The 12,378-nt window shown below is 34.4% G+C and overlaps 2 protein-coding genes across 2 annotated transcripts; one reads left to right on the plus strand and one right to left on the minus strand.

Moving 5' to 3' along the window:
• The first annotated feature begins 317 nt into the window (after positions 1-317).
• LOC142628266 (putative flavin-containing monooxygenase 1) lies at positions 318-5,762 on the plus strand. The gene is made up of 5 exons (XM_075802344.1): positions 318-828; positions 1,357-1,597; positions 2,852-3,030; positions 4,182-4,531; positions 5,306-5,762. Exons 1-5 carry the CDS (start codon positions 349-351, stop codon positions 5,652-5,654), a joined length of 1,599 nt encoding a protein of 532 aa, XP_075658459.1. The 5' UTR covers positions 318-348; the 3' UTR covers positions 5,655-5,762.
• Positions 5,763-7,517: 1,755 nt separating this feature from the next.
• On the minus strand, positions 7,518-10,258 carry LOC142640354 (protein AAL-toxin resistant 7). The gene is made up of 5 exons (XM_075814419.1): positions 10,084-10,258; positions 9,867-10,026; positions 9,318-9,689; positions 8,973-9,233; positions 7,518-7,752 (listed from the first exon to the last, which is right to left on the minus strand). Exons 1-5 carry the CDS (start codon positions 10,256-10,258, stop codon positions 7,704-7,706), a joined length of 1,017 nt encoding a protein of 338 aa, XP_075670534.1. The 3' UTR covers positions 7,518-7,703.
• Between the last annotated feature and the right edge of the window lie 2,120 nt (positions 10,259-12,378).

Raw genomic sequence — 12,378 nt, forward strand, 5'->3', positions numbered from 1 at the left:
TCCAATCACTTTTAACATAAAAGTTTTTATGAAATTTTGTCACCATCTAATGCAAATGAGTTTCCTTTGGATATTCCTTAACAGGGTATAGGAGCCCATTAACAAAAGACGTGTAGGAATGGTACATGAATGAATAGGAAGTAACCATGCAACCTACCATTTTCACTTAAATAAATATACAACATGATATTGATTAATTTTAAAAAGAAAAATGGGGCCAAGCTCGAGAATTGGTCATCCCACAACTCTATAAATGGTTCATGAACATCCTCGTAGTTCCTACACCAACACACAATTCACAAGCAAGCTATAGCTTAATTATTGTGTCTAACGTAGTCCTACACTATAATGGCTAGCGACCAAAACCAAAGCCACATTCACTTAGCATCTAAGGTTGGGGTAATCGGGGCTGGTATTAGCGGAATCGCTGCCGCTAAGCAGCTTTCGGGTTATAGCCCTGTGGTTTTTGAGGCCACAGATTCCATAGGAGGTGTCTGGAAACACTGTTCTTTCACTTCTACTAAACTCCAAACCCCTCGTTGTGATTATGAGTTCTCTGATTACCCTTGGCCTGAAAGAGATAATTCAACTTTCCCTTCTCATGTTGAGATATTGGAATACTTGCATGGCTATGCAACACACTTTGATGTGTTGAAGTTCATCAAGTTCAACTCTAGGGTGATCGAAATCCGGTATGTTGGTGACCGGAGTACTGATAACATTCAACACAAATTGAGTTCCAAAACATCCACAGAGTACGGGAATCTGCTGAAAGGCCATCCTGTTTGGGAGGTTGCCATAGAAAATAACCAATCTCAAACTGTTCAGGTTATTCATTTCTCTCTTATTAATTGATTTTAAGAAGCATCTTAATTACATTAGTCTTTATCTTATTTTTACGTGAAGAGTCTTGTAAGTGAGTTGTCACGTTTTAGTGTTTACAACTAAGATATAGTTCAGCACCCTAATTATTGGATTATCCAACAAAAAAAAAATTGAAATGAAAGAACAAAAAAATCTTAGTTCTTCTACTTCAATATCTGTTAAAAGCCAAATACTAAGAGGCAGGCATGCTTGTGTGGCTTTGTGTCACTGTTCGGTAATTGCATGCCACTGAAAGAATCTTAATTACAAAATATAAGTTTTAAGACCTTGATAGTTTATCCAAAACAAAATAAAATAAGACCAAGAATCGCATGCACTGAAACTCCCTGAATATATTAATTATTATATTCTCTATCGTCCAAGGTTTGCTAATTCTAGGAAATTATAGAGTAAATTAATGATGCGCTTCGATTATTTTCTAATTTTTTTTTTTTTGCTGATTAATGGAACATTTTGGAACAAATTAAACAGTGGTATGCTTTCGAGTTTCTTGTGGTTTGCATCGGAAAATACGGAGACATACCAAAAATGCCAAGTTTTCCACCAAACAAAGGCCAAGAAGTATTTCAAGGCAAGGTCTTACATTCACTGGATTACTCTAAACTTGACAAAGAAACCTCTCGTGCACTTCTCAAAGGAAAGAAGGTGGCAATTGTTGGCTACAAAAAATCAGCTATTGATTTAGCCGTCGAGTGCGCAGTGGCAAACCAAGGTATATATATTCTACAAATAATCGGACAATGATGCTGTTACACTCGTTTTTTTTTTTCTTAAACAAAAATGCTGTAAACCAAAGTAAGATCATATTTTTCCTATACAATATATGATCCATGATCCATGGCCTGCTTTCTATATTAAGTGCTACTAGACTCCTAGTTTTTTGTTTTTTTTAGGGGTCAGAGACTCCGAGTACTACTAGAACTCAGGTGGGTACAGTTAGAGCGGTCAACTTAGGCCAAGGGCCAAGTTGACATAGGCAGGCCGGGGCACAGTGTGATATTTGAAGTCTTTTTTCATTCATTATTCATACATACACAATTTTTTTTTTAATGTAATTATTAAGAGATTGAGTATTTTCTTTTTCCTTTTTTTTTTTTTTTTGTAATTATTAAGAGATCGAGCATGAAAGAGGACGGAAAAAATGATTAGTCAATCACTCATAATCAATTTTTTTTTAACAATTGTAAAAAAGATATTTAAAAAAAATTATGTATTCTCAATTTTTAATCTTGCGCACTGAGTCAGCAACACTAGGCAAGGTGAGAATAAGTTAGTTTAAGTTTTAGGGAGTGTTTGGTAGAGTAGTTTAAGATGAGATTTTTGTAGTTTGAGATGAAATTTTTGTAATTTTTTGAAATATGTGTGAGTGAAAAAGTGTGTGTAAATGTGTGTAAATGTGTGTAATGTTGTTTAAAATGTAAAAACGTTTTTTTTTTTTTTTTTGAGAGTTTCAAACTATAGTTATACTAAGGTACTAATCAGTTTTTGATGTAGGCGGTGATTGAATCTCAAATTTTTTATACAACTATCAGAGACTTTACTAATTGAATTAATTGAAATTCACAAGTTCACGTCTTGCTAAGTAAATAAAGAAATTAAAAAAAATGTAAAAATTATTTACAGCCAACTTTTGGGGCTAAATTGCTAATAAAGTTCAAATATTGGATTGGACATCAAAAAAAAAATATATATATATAAATATATATATATATATATATATATATGATATATTTAGACTCATTTTTAAGAAATTTCATTGAAAGTGCTATGAAGTATATAGAATTTCCAAGAACGTCGCAGAGAAGAGAATAGTCAGATCTGCTTAATTTTCTTTCTATTATATATATTACACCCCTATTATATATGTCTTTGATTAATAGAAATTGCAAGCTAGATGAAATTATTGGTTTGCTTTTTTGTAGAAAAATGGCTTTGAAAATTGACATTTTTTGCCCTACTTTTAAAGGACCTGACGGGCAATCATGCACGATGGTGATAAGGACTTTGCACTGGACCGTTCCATCTTACAGGATTTGGGGATTGCCATTTTTCTTGTTTTATTCAACAAGGTCCTCTCAGTTTCTCCACGAAAGGCCAAATCAAAATTTGTTCAGGACCTTGTTCTTACCTCTTTTATCTCCAATGGTAAATTCATCATATTCCTTTGTTCTCTTCTGTTTAGTAGATGAGTCAAAAATATAAGTTCAGAAAAAAAAAATGATAAGATGAATATATGGAATATGGATATGAAAATTGCTTATAAACTTCTACCAATATTACTATTAAAATATTACAAATAGATGTAATAATGAATATGATTGATGTTATTTCGGAGACATAATAATTAAAGAAATATCTTTTTTTTCTTTTAATTAAAAAAAAAGATTTTATCACAAATGAGTGACAATTGATGTGAAAGTAAATGCATTTGAAGCTATTTTAGAAAAATATCTATATTTTAAAATATATATAATATATAAACTAGACGAAATGCTTTTTGTTGATCTCTTAATATTGAGCCACATAGATTCTAGAGGCTTCACAAATTTTCCACATTATTATTAATATTATTATTATTATTAGTATTTATTAATTGACTTTAAATTCTACAAAGATTCCATATAAAACCTTTTATATTTAGATATTCCATAATAATACAGCTATGGCATTTTCTTTAAGTGGTAAAATAAAGAATCTATTTTTCTAAGTTCTATATATGACATATGTAACAATTTTTATTATAACTTGTTGAAGTGGTCAGTTATAAGTGATAAGGTTGGCTATAAATGATAAACTATTACTTGTACATGGACCTATAATATTTTCTTTATCATTCATAGGCATTCGTATCAAAATTATGACAAAAATTGTGCCCCTAAGCTCTTATAAATAATTCTATAGAGGAACACAATCATATAATTACATACTAATAACTACTATAATTATGAAATTTTATATTTAAAAAAAATAAAAAAAATAGAAAATATTATTCCGTGCAACGCATGAGTTATTTAAACAAATGACTAGTGATTAATAACACTTAAGCTTATAAAATTTATGTTGTAAAATTTTATAAACTTCCCCATATGCTAAAATTTGTAATTCACTTCTCTATACTTATTAATCCCAAACCCAATTAAATATAGGGAAAAAATTATTTGCTTTTGTTGTTACCATGAACTCCTCCCAAAATCATTTGCACCGTAATCGTAATCATTAGTATTATTATTAGAGTACCATGTGCCATCATATTGTATAATTTGACACTCAGATAAGTGATTCTTGTCTCCAAACAGCAAAGAGCAATTTCCAAGTTCATAGAGTCGTACTTGGTGTGGAAGCTTCCCTTAGTGAAGTATGGACTGAAACCAGATCATCCATTCGTGGAGGACTATGCCTCTTGCCAGATGGCTATCTTGCCAGAGAATTTCTTTGCTGAGGCAGACAAGGGAAAGATAGAGTTTAAAAAGACATCAAAATGGTGGTTTTGGAATGGGGGAATTGAATTTGAAGACAACACGAGATTGGAGGCTGATGTTGTGCTTCTTGCTACTGGTTATGATGGGAAGAAAAAACTTCAAGCTGTACTTCCTGAGCCTTTTAGGAGTCTCCTAGTGGACTCCTCCGGGATCATGCCCCTTTACAGGTATTTAAACTGAAACAAATATGAGTACTTTTAGAGTATGAAAATTTTTCCTCTCGTGTGAATACAATAAAAAGAATGATAGAGGGTATACTATGTCGCTCTACATTGAAAGTATTAAATAATTTTTCATTATTTATGTATTCTTTTGGCATGGTATGAAACCAGCATCAGGTCCAACTATCTAACATAGCCTTAGTAGTGTGAAAGCATGCTGTGTATTGAGTGTGGCTTCTAATGGTCCAGTCATAGATCCAATTTTTTTTTTTATTAAAGAGAGTTTCAACCTATGATGTCCGCTTTTGATAATAGTTATTATCAGACCAAGACACCAATCAATTTTTAGTGTAGACAAGTCATAGATCCAAATTAAATTATAAGTATATATAACACACACGTCCACGTATATATTTAATGTGCATTATTGTGCAGACCTTGACATCCATGCATATGAAGTAAAGAATAAGTTTAACCGACTTAAATTATATGTTTACCAAGGAATTAATTCTGTTAACTAAACCTTTGTTTTAGCTAGTTTAACTTATAAAGTCTTTGTTATTCCCACCTACATAAAATAACTAATTGGTGTCTTTTTGTGATGATAAAAAATAATTAGTATAGAATGAATAATATAGGTTTAAAATTCTAAATTAAAAATTTTTTAAAAATCTTTTATACATGTAACTCATTAATTTCATATTGATAAAGATTATATGTGACTTGGATTTAAATTGTATTTTCGAAGGAATGACCTAATTAAATGATTTTCATGAACAGAGGCACGATTCATCCCTTAATCCCCAACATGGCGTTTGTGGGGTATATTGAGAGTGTCTCAAATCTGCACACGGCGGAGTTACGGTGCACCTGGCTGGCTAAATTGGCTGATAATGTATTCAAGCTTCCTAGTATTGAGAAAATGCTGACACAAGTAACAGAAGAGATGCAAGTCATGAAGAGGACAACCAGATTCTACAAGAGACACTGCATTTCCACTTTCAGTATCAACCACAGTGATGAGATTTGTGAAGAGATGGGATGGAATGCTTGGAGGAAGAAGAATTGGCTTTCGGAAGCTTTTAGCCCTTACAACAGCGAAGACTACATTGATGAAAAAGAAAATTAAATTAAACCTAGTAGTAGATTTAAATGGGGTGAGCTAGCTAGCTAGTGCAAGAGAATAAATTATATTTGCTCTCCCAGCTAAAAAAAATTGAAATGTTTTCCTCCCCCACGTACGTATTGATAAGAAAGTTTCCTATTATTTCGAAACATTTATATATTGTAATTTTGTTGTTATAATAAATGAACTACTGATTAGAACATCCTCGTATATTCTTGAGAATTGGGTGCCCCTCAATTTTTGATGAGTAGTTTGTTGAATTTCCTGAGAAGTTAGGGCATTCTTAAGATTTTTGCACCTAATAATTTTGCCTTTGTTATTCTAGGATTTCATGCATGACAGTCAAATATTAGTGTATAAGGTAGAGTTTAAGAGAGAGAGAGAGAGAGAGAGAGAGAGAGAGAGAACATTGGTAAGAGTGTTTCTTTGGAACTGGCCGGCCTTGCCCAGGAAAGAAAGCTTGAGAAAAGATATATAGTTGCACCAACCACTGTTGCAATACCCAGTGGCAGTTTTCTAATAAGCGTTGGACACGTTGATACAATTCTATTTCTTTGTTATTACCCGATTATAAAAGCTTTAACCAACCAACTTGCTCCTTTTGACCACAGTCTTACACTCTTACTTGGACCGCAGGATTGATGGAAATTCTATTTATGTAATGTTCTGGAATGTTTGTACCTGTGAGGTCATATTTTTTTGTAATTGACTAAGTATTTGATAAAATATACTTCACTTGTAATTAGAGAGATTTAAGATTTTTCTAAAAAAAATGGTAGATCTAAGATGAGTTTAGTATTTTAAGAAACACGTGGTACAAGTCAAGAATTAAATACATGAAAATTGATCCAAAAAACAAGTGAAGAAAAAAACTTATTATTAATTTTCGACAAATAGATGCTATCGAAACTTAATTTGAAACTCGATAGATAGCTCGACACTAGCTCGATCTATCAAGAATTACGATTTTAGAATTTCCAGATCTAAAATCTAGCCTAAGCTTATGTGTATGTGTAGGGTTTCTTACAACCCTAGACATATATAAGACTTATTTTAAAAGCCGCCATATACAGATATAGTGACCATGTGCTTAATTTCTCTGTAAGAAGCTACTGCGTTTGTGTGCCGTTGGGTTTTGTAACCAAATGCTTATTGATCTTCATTGTTGATGAAATGAAGAATTTTGCAGTCAGCAACAATTATTCAAATTGTTAAAATTAGTCACATACTAGAATCTGTGTAAAGGAGTTAGTCACAAAATGGAGGTTTGTGCATCAAGGGAAAGAAGGCTATTGCAAAATCAAGTCCAATTGGGTATTAGAGTGAAGGTTCAACTGTATGTTGGTATTGCGGAATAGATCAGGGTAGTTGGTAAGATTGCTTATACTTGTAACCACTTGATTGTTGATTAGTAGATTTTTGTGGGTGGTGACCTTACCCGGTGAGATTTTTGTCTTGCGAGGTTTTCCTCATTTGTCACAAGATCACCGTGTCAAATTTATTTTCCGCTACATTTTGTATTTTTGGTGATTTGATGGTGCCTCCATAATTTGCATGCAATTGAACCTAATTAATCAATTTGGGTAATTGAATTAATTAATCGAGGTCAAGTTATCTTAACCCAACACTACTCTTCCAAGATTAAACAAAATACAGCATAATCTTTGTATGATTCAGTATACATTAAGGTACAAATTATGAAGTGGAGGATTTTGCCACTTCTTCACAAAACTACATAAACTTCCAGTATTCCTCGAAAGCTAGTGCAAAGTACATTAATTCACTCTCAAATACTACATGAAGAAGCACAGTCCGGAAATTCAAGATTGAGGAATAAGAATTGATTATAAAGGAGAAAAGCACACTCCTTTCTTTCTTACATACATTATTTTCTATGGCCAGCTACCATACTCTTTTAAGTCTTAACTCTTTGAGATCTTTGCAAGCCTTATTTATCAAAGATTGAAAACAAAGTTTCTAGTACTACCAAAAATTTAATGGAGCAAAAATATAGAGCCAAAGATTTGATCAACAAAAAAAATCAATCCTTTGTCATGATAACCAGTCCCCGTCCATTCCTTCGATTTCTCCAATGTCCATGCTGTGTATAAAAGAATCACAAAGAGAAAATAAAATAAAAATTAGTTCACCTCAAAATTTTTCGACAACTGAAAAGGGGCATAGAATAAAAATTAGTTTAATTATCATTTCGAGTACACAACAAGCAAAATAGGAATAGAATAAAAAATAAAAATAAAGTTGTATATAATTTCATGTGGCCGGTTCAAACTGAGGCCACCTTTTACAGGAGAATCCATAATCATCTGACATGGCCCTAGCCGCCTAGGATATATATACATATATCAAAGTCAAATACCTTACCAACTAACCTTCTAATGCCTACTCTCATCATCTATTGCATTGGAATTTTTTTAGGACAACTTTTGTGGTACAGCTTTGAAATAGTAGATTGTAAATATTTATCTATTACTTTTATATAAATTTATTAATTTTTTTTCTTTACTTACAATTTATTATATTATAGTTGTTATAATAAAAGATTTAATATTCAATTTTTACCTACATAAAAAATTGATTAGTGTCTTAATTTGATGGTAAAAATTATTATTAAAAACAAACATAATAAGTAGAAACCCCTTTAAAAAAAAATAATTGTCATAATAATTATAACACAAAAGTTATATCTACTTTTCTCATTGTATTCAACTGGTGCATAAGGATTCAAGTCCCCCTCTTTTCCACACACACAAAAAGGCCACGTTAAGGCTCAAAATATTAATGAGGAAAAAACAACAATGAAACGACTGATCGAAACTAAAGTACATCCCTCTTTCATTTTTCAGGAACAAACATGATTTTAATAATTTTGGTGTCAGCAGATTTTTCCAAAAGAGAAAAAGACCTAACTATGGTGAAAAGTGGCATGGAACACAGCAAAAAAAATATTCTTAGCACAAGGTAAGAGAAGAAGAAAAGAATTTTCCCTTTCAAGTGTTTGGTTTGCGAGGAGGAGAGATAAAGAAAAAAACATTTTCTTCTTTCTCTATTTCCTCCCAAATTGGGAGAAACAAAATAGTAGGCCAAACAGGAAAATTAATACCTCAAAAAAATGGTGAACTAATGAGGAAAATGAATCCCTTAAGAAAACGGTGTACCTCTTTCTTTTCCTTTCCTCCATCCTAATTCCCCTAAACCAAATAAAGGGATTCATTTATTATCTCTCACCTTCTTCCCTTTCCCTTCTTCTTCCATAAACCAAGCATAGTGTAAATTAAAGTCTCAAAAATATAGGATTCTTACCAAGGCAAAGCAGGATATTGTAAGTAGTCCTTTGAGCAGTCATCATTGAAATGTTGTTGCAAGCAGTTTTCATTTGCATTCAACCAAGATGGGAATTCCATGACTTCATCAAATGGATGGTACCCATCAAAATCAGCTCCTTCAGTCTTAACTTCAGCTGGACCCTCAATTTCCATGGTCTTCAAGAACTTAAACCACCATGCTGATGTGACCAAATTCATTGTGTCATTCCATTCCATCTGATGCTGCTCACCTATCGATCTAATCTCCGCCATCTCTTCATCATCCATGACTGCATGTAAGTCTCCTGATCCACTACCGCCACCAGTTGTGCCTCTGGAAGACTCAATAACATGATCTGCTAGTGCAGGAGTAGTCACAACTGAATTGGGTACTTCCTGATCAATAGCTAAAGAAAGAGTTGGGGATGAGGATGATGATTGAGATGGAGATGATGAGGATGAGCACAGTGAAGGGTTGTGATAAAGACTGGTGTCTAAGTTGTTGAAATCATGAAGATTGAGATTTAGGCCTAAGGGCTGGTTTGGAAGTGTGAAATTCAGGTTTTCAGCAACAGGTGAAGGAGCAAATGGAGAAGGAGTGGACCAAGTGAAAGGATATGATCCTGGAGAATGAGAAAAAGATGATGAGTAGGAAAGATGGTCTAGATAATTAGAAAAATTGGGGGTGCTTGATGGGTATATTCTAGGATTTCTCCTAGATTTGATCCTTTCTTGTTCAAAACATGGGTGCAAGTGGGGTGGTTGAGACTGCACAGAGAACAATTGTTGCTGCTGTTGTTGTGGATGATGTTCTTGTTGGGTTTGTTGTTGCACCTGTTGTTGTTGTTGTTGTTGTTGTTCACTGGTTTGTTTCATAGCAGCCCTATGAAACTTAAGAGCAGTGACAATCTCTCTCCTAGCCTCAGCCATGTTTAGAAGCCTCTCTTGGTATGGTCTACTGGTGTGGAGTCTCCTCCTAACTTGTTTTTTGTGTTGTTGAGGTTGTGGAGGTTCTTGCTGTGCTTGTTGCTGGGATTGATCACTGAAACCAGCTTCACCAAATGATGTTAAATTTTGGCCACCAGGTAAACCTTCAGCAACAACAGCACTAGTTTCTGGGTCTTTGGAATTCATGGGGTCTTTGGTTCTTGAGGAGGTAAGTTGCTTCACTAGGCTACGGATGTAAGCACCGGACAGATGAGGTTCCTCTTTGAGCTTACTATTAAGCTTATGATCTATTTCCATTCCTTGCCTAGTTTCTGCTTTTGAAGATCGACTCCTCATGATTTTTACCTCTCTAGAAAGTGTCTCAACCTAGGTGATGAGGTGGGTTGGGAGAATCATGGGTATTCATTTTTCCTTATATTCTCAAAGACATTAGAGAAAGTACACAATGCAGAGGTAGCAGAGGCTGATCCGGAGGAGCCTCATGGATGAGTAGGCGTTATAAATAGCTGGGGGACAGTCTTGGGTTTCAAACTCTTTTGGATTTTTCTCTGTTTTGGCAAACCACATTTGTTTACTTGTTATTACCTACTTTGTAAGGGGTAGTTAGGAGATTTGGCCCTTTTTATTTATCCTTTTTCTTTCAACCATAATTACACAGCTTTTGCCTCTCACTCTTTATCGATACTAGTCTCTTCCTCACCGCAACTACGCAGCATTACGTGTTCGGCCATTTGCAATGCAACATCACACTGATCATACACCATGAGTATGACGCTGCATATAGTGAAAACATAACACCCTCTTTCTGTCTTCAAGAATGAAAAATTGTGAACAGATTCACTTATCTAGCATTGGAATTGGGCATTTAAACTTTGTAGGTCATTATTGGAAACATACATAATACTTTTTAAGCAAAATTACAAGGTATTTTGTAGTGTTAAGTTGTTAATAGTAGATAATATGGTAATGTCAATGATAGAATAAAATAAAAATATAATTATGTAAGATCTTAATTGTCGTAAAAATTGGCATACTTCTAAAATTACACCCATTTTTCTTAGTGAGCAATCTACAGTGCCGTGTACTATTAGGACACTACTTCATAACATGCTGTTTGTCTAAAAGGACATAATTTAAGACAAAACAAATGTATATTATATATTATTTAAAGCTTATCCAAAATATCAATATGACCCTCAAATGAGCCAGCAGACATCATAACCAATCATTGAATGCAAGCATGATTACCTGAGCAGTAGCGGGTTTTTTTTTTTTTTTTTGGTGGACGAAGTAACACAATTTCCTAAAAAATATATAAAATGAAATCTTTTTCCTAAACTATTCAAATTAGTCAGTGTGGGGAGTAAAAAGATCTTGATAGTAATATGGGCCGTTGGGTCTTGCTAAGTAAGGCCGACCTGCTCTTGAGTTTAGGACTTGTTAGTACTTTAAGTCGGCCCATACGCCGAGGATCCGAGGGTCCAGCCGAGGATGGTTTTCCCCTCGGACTTACACTAGAGAACCCGGAATTTCATGGTAAAGGTTAGGGAATGACACGGTCAAGACCAATGGTTAAAGGGGGTGAACCCTTGAATGTCCTAGAAGCACCGATGTTGGAAGAATATCAAAGATAAAGGCTGCTACCTCCACATTAAAGACCCCACCTACCACCCTGGCCGCATTAATGGGGAAGTGACACTTGAATGCTGGAAGGGAAACTTCTAGTTCTTGTTCAAAGGCACTAAGAAAAGAAATATCTAGGCTAAGGGAGGAATTGGGGGCAACACGTGTATAAAGTATTAAAAAGGGGAGTATTTAAGGGGGGACCTAGAACAGAAAGGGGACGAAACTTTTTGTAACCTAAAAAAAGAAAAAAAGACAAAGAAAGAGATATAATATAAGAACAGCTCTCGGTTTATGTCCGAGGAGGCCTATTTACATTACTCTTTGTTGTTTCCGTCTTGTGCGTCTTTAACTTGTCATTTAATCCCTATACATTTCTAACCTAGGTTTAAAGCCCACACTCTACAAATTCATATTGTTTAAGGCTCATTGGCACTGAGAGCCCATAACCGTTCTTGGGTCCAGGTGTAATTGTGCACTTACAATTGGCGCCGTCTCGTGGGAATCTAGTCTAGAAGTAGTAGGGATATTATGGTGCTTAGGCTCTCACCATGCATAGACACAATGATCACAACCTCAAGATCATTTCGATCCTCTTGAACATCGTAGGGATCGTGAGGGAAGCGTCCATACGTAATACCTGTGGGCTAGCCATACTCGTGGAGGGGGTAGCGCTACCCATGATGAGGGTTCTAAATCCATGCGAAGGAAATCAATCGTTTGAAGAGGAAGTTACGCCGTGCTAAACGTAAGGTTTCCCCGTCCTCGTCTAGTTCTTCCTCGGAGAAGGATAGGGAAGTTGGCTGCGGTTCAAGGTCATATTCCCCACCGTT

The sequence above is a fragment of the Castanea sativa genome, chromosome 1, assembly GCF_040712315.1.
Source record: "Castanea sativa cultivar Marrone di Chiusa Pesio chromosome 1, ASM4071231v1".
NCBI lineage: Eukaryota > Viridiplantae > Streptophyta > Magnoliopsida > Fagales > Fagaceae > Castanea > Castanea sativa.

Coding starts and splice junctions, on each gene's coding strand:
- LOC142628266 (XM_075802344.1), top strand. CDS start 349: ATGGCTAGCGACCAAAACCAAAGCCACATTCACTTAGCATCTAAGGTT. Junction 829..1,356: donor ACCAATCTCAAACTGTTCAG/GTTATTCATTTC, acceptor CAAATTAAACAG/TGGTATGCTTTCGAGTTTCT. Junction 3,031..4,181: donor TACCTCTTTTATCTCCAATG/GTAAATTCATCA, acceptor GTCTCCAAACAG/CAAAGAGCAATTTCCAAGTT.
- LOC142640354 (XM_075814419.1), bottom strand. CDS start 10,258: ATGAGGAGTCGATCTTCAAAAGCAGAAACTAGGCAAGGAATGGAAATA. Junction 9,690..9,866: donor GAGATTGTCACTGCTCTTAA/GTTTCATAGGGC, acceptor GATCAAATCTAG/GAGAAATCCTAGAATATACC. Junction 7,753..8,972: donor CAATATCCTGCTTTGCCTTG/GTAAGAATCCTA, acceptor TTTTATACACAG/CATGGACATTGGAGAAATCG.